Source organism: Mercenaria mercenaria, chromosome 2 (genome assembly GCF_021730395.1).
Source record: "Mercenaria mercenaria strain notata chromosome 2, MADL_Memer_1, whole genome shotgun sequence".
In the NCBI taxonomy this organism is placed as follows: domain Eukaryota; kingdom Metazoa; phylum Mollusca; class Bivalvia; order Venerida; family Veneridae; genus Mercenaria; species Mercenaria mercenaria.
The window spans coordinates 34,013,327-34,028,126 of record NC_069362.1 but is presented as its reverse complement, the minus strand read 5'-3'; the positions used below and the strand labels follow the sequence as shown (position 1 = coordinate 34,028,126).

Below are 14,800 nucleotides of genomic sequence, written 5' to 3'. Positions count from 1 at the left end.
ATGAAACCATGTACAGCGTCAGAAGTAGGAGGTTGACACATATCTAGTTTCAATATCATTTGTTTAATCCACACATTGTAAATAATATAATAACAAACAGTAAATGTGTTCATAGTATGTATCACAAGAGAAGATAACCCTGGTTAATACTTTCAGAGGAGAGTGTTACCACGTACTTGATCATTGCTGCAACACATTCAGTTCTGAGGTAGCTCAGTTTCTCACTGGTAATGACATACCAGCAATGATCCTTGGATTTACTGCAGAGGTCATGAGTACGTAAGTAATAGATAATATTTGTTCTTTTTTGTGCACTATCCCCCCCCCCCACCACTCCTTCACCTTTTGTGCGGGCGAGGTAGTTTTAAAATTATATTATCTGGAATTAGCAATACCTTTTATAGACAAGTATATTAATCTTAAGGCCACTAAATGTTTGATGTGATGTGTAAATGATGTTATATTTGTAAAGGTAATGAGGCATGTTTTATACATGTATACCACTATATGACTATTTTAAATTTACTGTTTGATATATGATTTGCCTTTTCAGTCCATTTGGTCAAATGATGAGACCATTTATTGATGCTTTGACAGTTCAGCTAACTGGAGGTCATGCTGTGTTTTCTGATACACCATCCTCACAGTCAAACACAAACGCTCCGCCCACAACGAGTCAGCCAAGCAGAACAGCTCCACCTCCATCTAGCCAACCCAGCCAATCACAGAATCCTAACAGTTCACAGACCACAGAGAAAGAAGCACAACATGACAAGGAGAAGAGTAAACCATTTGTATATGCAACGGTAAACATCATACCTTTATCTTTAATAAATAAAAAATGTAATCTTCACTTTGGGAGTTCATGTTGTTTGTTATGACTTTTTTTAGGATTGAGAAAAAAAATCCTACAGTCACTGCATATTCTGTAGACTTAACCATCCATAACAACATCAAAGTTCTAATAGAAATCAAAAGTAGAAAAAAATCATGAAGTAAGAAGAGTTTCTTATAGCTTTGGTGTTTGGTCAAAAAAAGATTTAGTAGAAAGAGTTTTTTACGTGAAAGTAGTGTATAATGTTCCGATGAATTTGATATAAAAGAATAAGACTTCAACACACAATTTGCCGTGGCAGTAAGCTAAAAACTGTGAATCAAGCATGGCAAGGCAGACTATGTATCTAAAAGTCATTCATACTACCCATCTGATTCATGTAGGAGAGTTGTAAATTATTTGTGAAGAAGTAATCAGGGTACCAGTACAAAAGTCTAGGAAACCGACTGTTGTTGCATATGAAACTGAAATATTTTTGAAGAAAGGCAATAAACTCCATCAGACAAAAGGTTTTTTCATTTCCTTATGTATCTATACAAAAATATATTAAATGTTCTTCATTGAAATTTTATGATATAAAACCTCAAACTTCAAGGAAATTTTGTCTGGTTTGAAAACTATTATAAATTCCGTGTAGTAACAAGATCTCCAAGTGTTAAACATGTCAGCAATGATAAATTACAAATAGAAATTATAAGGCATAAAATGAGAAATTTTCCACATAAGGTTACCTCCATACAGATAAAGGTTACCAATCCCATTTTTCATTTTCTGGTCTTAAGTTTTCCTCAGCTGAAATTTCCACAACATTTAAAGCACAAAGTCAGCATGATTATTTTGAAAATCTACAGAAACAGTATTTAAAGCAAATTTGTGACATGTGCAATGGCACAGATTGGTTCCAACAAACACAGATTCCTACCTACCCGGTGCAGCAAATTTTGAGAGCAAAGTGTTTATTTTAGGGCATTAATCCCTGCAAAAGCATGAAGGGTAGTACTGGCATTGTCCACCTGTCTTTAAATTTGAAGTCATGTATTAATCATGGTCAGTCACATTGATTTGCAAAAGTGGGGGCACATGGCCCCTTTTAATGGACGCTAGAGCTGATAAAAGAAACAGTTTTTAACAACTTCTGCTCATGAACCGGTGGATGGATCTTCATTAAAATTGGTCAATAGCATAAAAGGGTGATTTCCCAATTTTATTCAAATGGAGATAGTCTGCCCCTTTTAGGGGCCAATAGGGCTAAAGGTGAACATATCTTAAATCTTCTCATGAACCTCTTGATGGATGTTCATCGAACTTGGTCTGTCGCATTATGATAAGGGCGTCTCATTAATATGTTCAAATGATGGCAATTGGTCCTTTTTAGGGGCCACTAGAGCTAAATTTAGAGAACTTTAAACAACTTCTTCTCATGAACCAATGGATTGATCTTTATCAAACTTGGTCTGTAGCATTATTGTTAGGTCATCTCCCAAATATGTTCAAATAGAGGAGCTATGCCCCTTTAAGCGGCCGCTGGAGGTTATAATAGAAATGTCTTTAAGGTATTAGATCACTAATACAGGGGGTCGGACGTATATAATGTCTCTCGGGTTGTTTGAAGCGAGAATCAATGTCACTGGCAGAAATGGGAAACAAAGAAAGGGTTTTTTAAAGAAAAAATGTAGGTACAGTATTGTCTATTGATCGAACTCTGATAATCTTTCGATAGCCACAGTGTAACGTGAGATCGGCAAATTCGTTTGGTCGTAGTGAAAGTACAAATTTACTGAAGGAAAAATGATTGAAGGACTGTTTTTGATCTGTCATGTTTGTCGGCAGTTTGCCCAACAAGATTATGCTGTTTAATACTATACGATTATTACTAAATCTCAATTTCGAAATGTTTGCAACGTTTCTAAAACTGGCATGCCGGTTTGTTGCGGTTTATCCCGCTACATCAATATAAAGTGTATTTGACAATCATGATTTATTTGATCCAGATGTTCATGCGCTACATAAAAATATCCCATACATGAACTGCGGATGATTATCAATGAACAAGCAGTTATTCAACCTGTAATCCACTGCACAGCTCATTTAGTTTATAAAATTACAAGAAAGTATCAGCCATGTTAAATCAAAGCTGGTCACGATTCATCTTGATATGAGGCACATAATTGTATTGTTTCTCATTCATGTATTTAATAGACTGGCATTAAACAGAAATAAATCTACAAAAACCCGCAACCATCAGACATTTCAAGGCTTTGATTGTAACTTTAAGCATATTTGGATGTCTGTCGGGCCTATTTAAGCAATTATGTATCAACTGTTTCAAAACATCGCATTCCGCATTAAAAGGCTCTATAGCGGTACGAACCATCCCCCAAATATGCTTAAAGTTAAAAAAAAAACCCGGCGATGCCAGGTTTTAGAAATTGAGATATAGTAATATAGTACGTAATACAGTCAACCTAACACGAGCAGAATGCCTGTTTTGGTCAAAACTTGCACAAAAACATGACAGAAATCCAAAAACAGTCACTTCAAATCAATTTGTCTCTTCAGTAGCTTTTGTACTGTCAACTGTACGACCAAAAACGAATGTGTCGATCTCACTTTACACATGTGGCTATCGAAAGAGTATATCAGCAGTTCGATCAAATTACTATTTGAGAAGGTCCTCTCCAAGACTTGTTCAAATTCGGACACTTGGCCTCTTTTAGGAGCCAGTAGAGCTAAAAATAGAATACAAAAATAACACCTGTCATGAACGTTTTGATGGATCTTTATCAACTTAGTCTGTTGAATCATTGTAAGGTCCTCTCCTAAATGCATTCAAATGGCTCTGCTTGGTTCGTTCTAGGGGACACCCCAGCTAAAAAAAGAAACTTCTTATCTTGAAATTTGTTGTAATTTTACAAATGCCATCACAGCAAAATGTTGAAAAAAGAACTTTATCACACGTTTGACGTCGCGGGAGTGTAATAAAGCCATTACACTAATGTAATAAAGCTTTGACGCCGACGTCGTTTATAGTATAGGAGACGTTGGTCAAACTGACTTGTTTACATTGTAAAAGAAAGTATAATATTTTATGTTTCGACAAGAAAAGCTAACATGTGATAAAAAGAATATTACATTTGTGACTTTCCACATTAAAGTTATTAAACTTGTTAAATAAAATTGATAAAATGCTCGGCAGGATCTCGCATTTTATTATTTTATTCAACTCGTTTAATAAATTCAATATGAAAAGACACTTATGTAATATCCTCTATTCAAATAACCTATCACAGCTACAAGAGCTATGAAAATCAACCTAGTAATGTCAGAATTATTTCCTGTAAATATTAAGAAGCATCCCTGTCATAATATAATTTTAATCTTTGCAATATTATGAATATTGGTTAACATGACCAGTAAATGTTTGTATAAATTGGGAATGATTTCACTTAACTTAAAGGAATGAATTATAATTATGTAGTTGCCAAAGAGTATAAATACATTGGGCAGTTGAAAGTGTGTTGATACCAAATGCTACAAATTATTAACAGGCTACCTTTTTCAGTTTCTGCTGACATAAAAATGAAATTACATGAAAAAATGGATTTATATTTTATTGCAGGAAATCAGAAGATTTGAGTTAGGTCTTTCATCTGCTCTTCAACGTCATATTAAAGATTTTTTGGAGTTTCTGTCACAAGCAGACAACAGTTGGAGTCTTGGTCGGGATCAGATGATGATGCTGTGTGGACTAGTTCTAGATCATGATAAAGGAGTTGAGATATATGCTCTTCAGTTGCTTTGTAGACTTATTTTGAAAAAAGAAAATGTTCAGGTGATCTCACATGATCCAAAATCAAATTTTCCAGTAATTCTTGATCACTTTGAAAACTTCACAGAACAATTAAAGATTAGTGTAATAAGAATGGTAAGTATTGGATTTTCCCCCTCCTACTCTTTTCATCATATATGTTTGTTTTTGGCCTATATATATATTAAGGTTAGAATCATGATATTTCTACATCAAATTGTTATAATTGTACAGTGGGATATGTTTTATCATTAAGGTTTTGAGTTCGGTTCCAAATACAAGGCATTCAGTTTTGATGTTTTTGTCAAGGTATGTCTTTAGGCGACATTATAACTTAAATGTATTGTTTCATTCATATTTGTTCTGACAATATTCATATTATAACATCTGTAACTCAAGTTATTATACGCCAAGATACAATGTATATGGGGGCTTTATTGGAGTCACATGTCTGTCCGTTGGTCCGTCCATCTGTCCATCATGTCTGCTCCATGTCGTCTTAAACACTATGAAGATTTCATACAGAGTGTACAACTCGGGTCACTAGATTCAAGAACAAGGTGGCACTTTAAGGTCAAGGGATATGATCACAACATATTATTTACCTATCACCATCTACATTTTTATAATGGTCACACTTCTACGAGTATACCATTAAACCATTTTTCAGCATCACATCATATTTCAACTGAGTGACACATTTTATATTTCAGTTAACAAATTGTTGCAGCCTGGCATCAGGACATAGGTTATTACAGGATAAATATCGACGGAGGACCAACAATATTTGTGTATCTGGTTTGCTGTCAGATAATGAGGAGATGACACAATCAGCAATAGCCCTCAGTTATAACCTCAGTTGTAGAAAGGTAAAAATATAGATACCTCAGTTTGTTTGTTTTGACTGCAGTCAGGTAAAGAGACAGTTACATGAGTTATAGCCTCAGCTGTTGAAATTTATATATACATCAGTGACATTTGGATACAATAAGGTGACCATTTCAGTAATTACCAGTGGTTGTAACCTCATTTGTTGAAATTTAAATATGTTTGTATTCCTCACTGAGACTTTGATACAAGAAGTTGACCAGTTCAGCAATTTCAGTTGGTTATAACCCACATCTGTAGAAGGGAATTTTCATCTCTACATTTCTACATTGTTTACTGACAGATAATGATTTAGACTTTCAGGGAGAGCTACAACAATAAAAAATTGCAACCTTAGTGGTAGAAAGGTTTATGTCTACGTTGATGTCTAGTTTTAGCTGACCTGAGCACGAAGTGCTCTGAGTGAGCTATTATGATCACTCACCGTCCATCTTTCCATCCATTTGTTTTTCGTCTGTCCATACTTTTCTGCAGATGTCATCTCCTCTGAAGCTACTGGTCAGAACTGCACCAAGCTTGGTCAATAGCATTCTGGCATGATATTCTATAAAGTGTATTCAAATGTTTCAGTCCGGCTCCTTTAGTGTCTACCATCTGGAGCTAAAACTAGAAAAAAATCTCTAAATGGCTTCTTCTCATGAGCCTTATAATGGATCTTCATTAAACTTTGTTTGTAACATCATTATAAGGTCTTATCCTAATTGTAAACAAATTCATGTGTTTGAACACTTGTTGGGGCTGCTAGAACTAAAATAGAATACCCCCTTAAACAACTAATCATGAGACGCTTGATGGCTTTTCAACATATTTAGTACGTAGCATCATTATAAGGATCTCTCTAAATTTTTCTCAAATGGAATACTAGGCCCCTTTTAGGGACCACTGGAGCTAAAAATAGAAATACTGGTACACTCAAATGACTTCATCTCAAGAACCGCTTGATGGATCTTCATCAAACTTATTCTGTAGCATCATTGTAAGGTCCTTTCCCAAATTTGTTCAAATGGGATCGCTTGTTGCCTTTTAGGGGCCTCTAGACCTTACCATGGAAATACTTTTGAAATACTTTTTCTTATGAACCACTTAATTGATCTTCATCAAACTTTGTCTGTAGCATCATTATAATGTACTCTACAAGTGTTAATCCGGAACAATTGGCCCTTCTAAAGGCCACCTAGCGCTAAAAATAGAAATACTTTAAACAACTTCTCATGACTGGCAAGCTGGATCTCTCCCAAATTTGGTCTGTAGGATCATTGTAAGGCCGTTTTCCAAACTTGTTGAAATAGGGACACCTGGCATAGAGCTTAATATAGAAATACCATTTAACAACTTCTTTTCATAAACTGCTGGATGCAGAGAGACCTTCCAAAATGACCCCAGCCTGCTCCAGATGTCTGTATGTATTTTTCCACCTATTATTAAAGAATTTAGAAGCAAATAGTGTTAGAACTGTTTGTCATCTGTCACACTAATTTATGTTTTCTCTCTCAACTCTGCCTGTGGAACTTTCGACATCTGTGGCATATTATAATCGTTTTCCAAAGTTACACACTCTAGCCTTTTTAGGCTCTGAAACTCAGGCAAGCGATCTAGGGTCATCATGGCCTCTTGTTTGAGAACTCAATCCATGTTTCTGATTTGGAAAATTCATAGCAGATGCATTATGTTTTTACTCACATTTGATTTGTCTTCATCAATTTGTTTTGAAGTCATGGCTCGTATATATGATACTGAATATCTGGTATAATAAGAAAAGGGTATAAATTGTCTCTAGCATAAGTAGTTCGATCTTTTTGGTAGTGATTCAAAACTGCTGGAAACAGGAAACGTATTGTAATTATTGACATCTGCACTTCAAGAAAAGGATTTACTCGTCCTTTATAAAATGTGAATATTTAAATTTTGTTTGAATATCAGTTTTCTGAATTCTGTAAGCTTAGAAACCCTATCAGAAATATATAATGAGATTGCACCTATATATAAACTCGAACCTTCGAATTCTCACACATATACCAGCATCTGTATGAAACCTCAAGCTCTCGAAAGTAAATGTCCTGCACTTCATCATGATGCACATAAGTAGTGTTTTGTGTGAAACAGTACTTGTATTTTACATTGTTTTCTTGTCGCTCCTTTTATACACTTATCATCCAGTTTCCCTAACAGAGACGACATAACATTTGAAACAATTGAATCACAGTTATCTTTTATCAAACCATTAAATGAAATTATCATCCTTTAAGTAGTCTATGATCACTTCTGATTATTATGTCCTCATCGGAAGAAGAGGAAGTATGTTTTTATACTAGTTGTCTTTCGATTGGTTGGTTGTATGTCAGTAGGTAGACCATTTGGTTTATGATCAATAGGCTGAGAATACTTGTTTCTACAACGTTCAGTCTTCATAGAATGATTGCCAATGGTCAGTATATGACCCCAGTTGTTGTTTGGGGTCAGCAAGTCAATTGACAAGGTCACGATGACCTTGATACTGAAAACCGTTCCTGTAACTGCAAAGTGCTTTAGCATACAGTCATCAAGCTTGGTAGGATGGTTGCCTGTTGTCAGTGGAAGATCTTTATTGTTTTAGGTATCAGCAGGACAAAGTCAAAGTAACCTTGAGACTGGAAATTGTTTCCATATATGTTACAATGTATATTATTACATGGATCAAAGGTCCATACTTTGTACTATTGACGACTTTGGACCCTAGGCAATAGTTTCGACTATTGACATACAATTAACCCATTCAGTAAAGTGTATATCCATAACTTTATCATGACATCACCATACATTAGGGGTTCTAACTGACCAATCGGAGAGCTGCATTTTCGATTACCTGCCAGTTTTCACATGGGTATAACGAAGTATAATTACTATGAACATATAGTGACTTTAGAAGTAAATATCACACTACTTTAGAAAACAAATTAAGATTTTTCGCTGCACATGTCCCATATGATGCTACAAACAACAAAACTTAGAAGTTTCATTGAAATATTATATTAATTTAATACCTTTATTTTAGTTTAAAGTTTGAGATTTTACACAGGAAGTATATGATAAAATCCGAGTAAAATGTAATCATTACCCAAGTGAAATTGGTATTATTCCGCAATGTTTTGGACATGTTAAAATTATAAATTATTAATAGGCCAAATTGTTCAATTTTTATATTGTAAATAACAAACGTATTACTGCCACTATTATAAAACTGATATAACATTTGCAAAACAATGTGCACTGTATTTATTTTGCACGTTTTTATGCTTTGTTAAGGTTGGATTTTGTCCGTATTGTATACAGAACATATAACATATTGATTTTTCATTTTTTGTAGTTATCAGAAGATTCAGAAATAGAACTAGGGAGTGCCCTGTTAAATTGCATGGAGAAAGATCTGGATGAGCAAACAGGTATGTTATTATAATTTAAACACAAGAACAAATTTTAATTATGTATCCCAAATCTTAATTATGTCTCTCGCGTGAAGTGGGGAGACATATTGATTTAGTGCTGTTCTTCGGTTTGTCCATCTGTCCATATGTTACAAAGTTTGTTCATGCAACTCCTGCGACACCAACAAGCAGATTTACATTAAACTTCCCAAGAGTGAGCATTACCAAACTAAGTTATGTATATTGTAGACATGTTCATTTCGATGAGTTAAAGTAAAGTTATGGCCATGCCTTCGTCAAATATTATTATTTTTTTAGCCACTATCCCTTTATAATAGGAAAATTCCTACCAATCCTTGCAGGACAGATCAGTATCAATAAAATCTTTCAAGTCTCAGTATGTATTTTGTTGGCATGCTCTGGTTAATTGATGTTCAGGGGAATTGTGGGCCTTTATTTGTCAAGTTTTAGGATATTTTGATACTTAACTTTAACCATTGGGTAGATTTCCAACAAACTTCACAACATTTATCAGTGCCAAGCCCAGTTATGTATATCATTGACATGTTTCGATTCTGTGGTTTCAGCAGAAATATGGTCCTTGAGTCGTCATATTTTACTGATGTTATACTACTAGCTGTATATAATTAGCCTAAATTTCTCAAAACTTTATAAGTGTTTAGCGTGAGGTGTATAAACTGTTGAGAATATCATCATGTTCTGGTTTAATGATTTTCGATGGAGTCATAACCCAGCCAGCATGACTATATCTGCCCGATATAGGTATAATGTCGGAATGTCGGCAAAATGTGCCGATGTAGGGCTGACGTCGTGCCGTTGTAGTGCCGCAAAATATTGAAATCGGTAGATCGACATCAATAAGTGTAACTATTTCGTACGTCGGATTGACATCGGGCCTACATTGGATTCTCTAATATAACTATATTTTTCAAAATATTATTGATAAACGTGAAAAAGTAATCTAATTGAATTGCTTTTATGTGCTAATTTATTAAGCAAATATGATGTATGTCAGAATTACTCAAACTAGGTTCCAAACAAAATTAGAAGACGGTATTTATCAAAATTTTATATGAAATAAAGGGAGGTAATAATTAAGATGCATTTTTATTTTTATGTAAAATGCCGCCATAGAAATATTTATATTTACAAAGAAATGAAAATATAAAATTATAATTAAACAATTTTAATAGTGTTAAGAATATAAAGAAGGCTTACGTAACTGTATAAAACATGCAGTATATAGTTGTGAAAAATATTATATCAATAAAATCAATTAAGCATCATACACATGATGCGGGCCAAATCAGTTCTCAAGAAAATAACTCTAAGAATTTATAAAGTATATATTTTAACTTTGTTAAAGCACTGCGTGTCACACTATTTCTCAACCACGATATGATCTACCAATATCGGGCCGATATCATTTTGATGTTGGCCAAATATCGTACGCCAATAACGGACCAATGTCATCATGATGTTGGCCATATACCGTCTGCTTACGTCGGGCAGACATCAGTCGTATTTGCAGCCGATATAGGGCCGTTATAGACAACGACGTCGGTTTGATATCGGGCCGATATAGATTGCTGGCTGGGGACCCTTGATTCATCAAATTCTTTGATATCTTTGCTACTTCTTCTTACCTCTGGTTGGAAATCCACCAAACTTCAAAGGAGTTACCACTACCAAAACTACTTGTGTATATTGTCGGAATGTTATGGTTCAGTGATTTTCCTTGGAGTAATGGTCCTTACTATAGCATTTAACAATTTCTGGGTGTAATTTAGTGAGGAAAAGTACGTTTCTCGTGAAAGCAATCTCCAGTTATCACTGCTGTTGTTAATTCATGTTCTCAGTTAACTTGAACAGTTACCAGTAACAAGGAAGTAAAATTATTTCTATCTGTAATTTGAAACCGGTCAAAGCTGAATATATAAGTCATTAGTTAACAGATGTTCATATTAAAACATCTTTGTACTTCAACAGAAATAGAAGGACCTTTTAAGTGATCTATTCTGATCTTTGACAAAAGTCTAAAATACTAAACATATTATACAATATTGTTTTTCACTTCAGCGTTCCATCTGTTAACAGCAGTGCTACACATGATGGAGTCTAATAGACAGGTGAGTGGACTTGATTGTGACCCAAAACAAAAAGATCAAGCTTTGCTTGACTCAAAACAATCAAATCATCAACAAATAAATGTTCTAAAGCACCTTAATGCAAATAACCATTTTATTTTATTATTTCTGTTTTGCAGAGCTATGGCTCTTTAAAGAAATCTAAGCTCTAGAAATAATACTTGTGTTGCAAGTTGATAAATGCCTTGCCAATCTTATGTTTTGAGTTGATTTTGCATAAACAATTAGTTTGTTATATTTCCAGGTGAAAGGTCTAGCAGGAGTTCTTGGTGTCAGCGTTGCCAGTTACAGAACAAAATCTGACAGAATAACTAAATTGTGTGATAGTATCTCTGTTCTATTATAAACTTTTCAGTACAATCCTTGTTGAGATTGACAAAAGCACCATTTTCATAGAATATATGTGTATCAAAACATGCTTGTTAGTATTGCATTGAAGTGACCATATATATGAGCAGTTGCAAATGTTAAGATACTTTTAATTAAATGATAACAAACTTTTAACAGTTATTTGACAAAGATTATTGAAAAGGAAATTTAAAAAGTCTATACCCTTGTGAAAATCACTAATATTTCAAGAAGGTTTTTTTTATTTCATAATGTTTTCTTATGAATATGGGTATTTTTTTCTTATCTGTATCTTCATTTTTGAATGATATCTGCCTTATATTGGACAAGAAAGTGTGAGCATACATGTATTATTATTATTAGATTAGAGGTCAAATTGATTAAGTTAAGCAATATTTCATGTAATGTTGATTTATATTTATCATTAGTGCATGTGTATTAGTTTTGATATTGGCGCAGCATCTTAAACAATTGAATGTTTGACCCCTTTGGGGAAATCATGACAGAAATTCAAATCCGCTTGCCTGAAATAAAGTCAAAATGAGCATCTGGACTCTTTCTCCATAGTAACACGATGTAACAGCACAAACTGTCCTGCTGGGACAAGAAGGCAACAACTTCTTCTTACTTAGTTCACTATGACAGACAGAAGCTTGAGGAACATGCTTGAAAAACTCCCGAACAGCCAGACAAAGGCCAGTTATTAACTTGAAGCTATTAAATTCGGTAAACATCTTTGATGAGATAAATTGTTTATACGATATTCAGACCAACTGTAATAGACGTTTACTGACACACATTTTATGTATTATCAAAATTGTGCTAAAGTTTTATGTTGCGTATATTTACATGCTTTTGTAAAAGAATTGTATACTTTATGAAGAGTATCATTTCTGATTTACCGTGTGTTAGTTACAAACCGTAGACAAATAAAATCTCAAAAAGAGATTGTTGTCTTTAATTTTGACTATATTGATTTCTAGCAGTTTTACCTGTCTCGATTTAATTTCTAGCAGTCTACCTATCTCGAATTCTAGCAGTCTCACCTGTCTCCATATCTAGCAGTCTCAACTGTCTCAATTTCGAGCAGTCTTACCTGTCTTGATATCTAAGAGTCTGACCTGTCTCGATTTCTTGCAATCTTACCGGTCTGTTCTAGGAGTCTTATCTGTCTCTATTTCTAGCGAACTTACCAGTCTCGACTTCTGGTAATCTTATCGGTCTTGATTTCTAGCGGTTTTCCAGTCTCAATTTCTAGCAGTCTTACCTGTCTCTTTTTCTTAACAATCTTATCAGTCTCGATTTCTGGCAATCTTATCGTTCTCGATTTCTAGCAGTCTTACCAGTCTCTATTTCTAGCAATCTTACCTGTCTCGACTTCTAGCAATTTTATTAATCTCCATTTCTAGCAGTCTTATCAGTCTCGATTTTTGACAGTCTTATCAATCTCGATTTCTAGCAGTTTTACCAGTCCCGATTTCTAGCAGTCTTACCTGTTTCTATTTCTAGCAATCTTACTAATCTCGATTTCAAACAGTCTTATCAGTCTCGATTTCTAGCAGCCGTACCTGTCTCTATTTGTAGGAGTCTTACCAGTCTCGATTTCTTGATGTCTTATCAGTCTCGATTTCTAGCAGTCTTACCTGTCTGTCACTGTTATATAAACCTTGTCTTTGAGGAAATGTACAAGATATGTCTTGTTCACGAGCGTAGCAGACCTGGTTCAGAATTAAAACATTAGGATATATTTTTGTATAAACATAAATTATGTTTGGAAACTACACTGGTGAAACACGCACTGTTTGAACATTTGTTTTTTATTTATTTATTTATTCATTTATTATTAAGGATACAAATATGTCTCTTTCCTGTCTACTGTGTGATAATTAAAGCTAGTTAACTAAAACAGAAAACAGCAAAACAGTTTCTTGATAAATGTAAGTTTCTTCTGCAAACTGCCAGGTAAGCTTGAAGGGATCGCTTTGATTGCCAGACAAGCTTGAGGGGATCGCTTTGACTGCAAGGCAAGCTTGAGGGGATCGCTTTGACTGCCAGGCAAGCTTGAGGGGATCGCTTTGACCTGACATTGCTGTATTTCAAGGTACTTTACTACTAATCCTAGTGTTTATAAATTTATACAATTGTTAAACGAAGATCAAAAATCAGTACTGCAAAAGTTAGCGCTATTTTGTATTAGAGCCTTTGAAAGACGCGACAATGAATTAGATTAATGTTTATTTATTACTATATGACTTTGTTATATTGTGTTATTAACATGCTCAGGTCCCTTTATTTTCATTATTATTATCATGCATTCGCTCTCACTCAACGCATGCATTGTTATTTACATGTATAAAACATGTTGTTATGACGATGAGTATTGTGCTCAAGTCTAAATAAACTATATGTTCTGTTCTGTTCTGTATTACAATTATGATTTTAACATTCAAGAGTTCTTCATGGTCATTAGTTTCCGAACTGAATATTTGTCAAAGAACGAACTGCTGTAATGAATGAGTAAGCCATTGTTAATGCAGACACGGAATGGTTCTAATCACAAAGAATATCTCAACCTATGGAATATATTTGTGTCACAAAGGCCATTATCTTTTTTTATTTTTTGTTCTCTGAATGTTACATTTAATGTTATAGTTTTATACTGTTGCGAGGCTATATTCGTCTCTCCCTCAGTTCATCCTTTCGAAAAGTTTAAAGTCAGTCCTTTAATGTTTAAAAAATTATGCTCCGGATACGAATTATGACAGACAGATGGACGGACGCACGCACGCGCCATCACATAATACGTCCGGTTTTTCCAAAACAGGCGTATAAAAATAAGGTTAAATTCCTAAAATGTGTGAAACGTAACACTTACGAAACATTAACAGTACTTACTATCAATTGCTGATAAAACAGGTATACACTCCTAGATACACATCAAACTAATAGATCAAACATGACATTATCTGTTGTACGGAAACTTTACCCGTGTCAAATAATTACTGAGATTTCCGGCATGATCACTTAATAGCCAATGTGGTCATTTCCAGGAAACTCATCTGTCGAGAACAGCCAGAACCAAAACTGGTTTGACCAAATTCTTGTTGGAGGTCTGTTACTCCCTACAAACCTATTAAATATGATAAAGATCCCTCTCAGAAATATGATAGTCCCTCTCTAGAATACCAAAACATTAATTTGTCACTATATGGTTACTAGTTGACCTAATTTTCTGAATACAGACTTGTTATCTGATTGCAAGAAGTCCAAATGAACGACCAAAAAAACTGTATGAAGACTTTCTTAAAAACTTGCTTCAGAATATAACAAATGGCACAGAAACGCAGAAAGT

The 14,800-nt window shown here is 34.3% G+C and overlaps 1 protein-coding gene across 3 annotated transcripts in view; it reads left to right on the top strand.

Annotated features, from left to right (window-relative positions):
- The window catches only part of LOC123563677 (uncharacterized), a 28,537-nt gene extending 14,673 nt beyond the window's left edge, over positions 1–13,864 (top strand). For 2 of the 3 annotated variants that reach the window (XM_045356616.2, XM_045356617.2), the window contains 7 exons: positions 157–279; positions 554–806; positions 4,455–4,760; positions 5,357–5,512; positions 8,875–8,950; positions 11,033–11,082; positions 11,345–13,864. In XM_045356616.2, coding sequence (XP_045212551.2) covers positions 157–279; positions 554–806; positions 4,455–4,760; positions 5,357–5,512; positions 8,875–8,950; positions 11,033–11,082; positions 11,345–11,446 — 1,066 coding nt within the window. In that variant the 3' untranslated portion in view covers positions 11,447–13,864. The remainder of the gene's footprint in view (positions 1–156; positions 280–553; positions 807–4,454; positions 4,761–5,356; positions 5,513–8,874; positions 8,951–11,032; positions 11,083–11,344) is intronic. The other variant, XM_053534655.1, reaches the window with a different exon arrangement.
- The last annotated feature ends 936 nt before the right edge of the window (positions 13,865–14,800 follow it).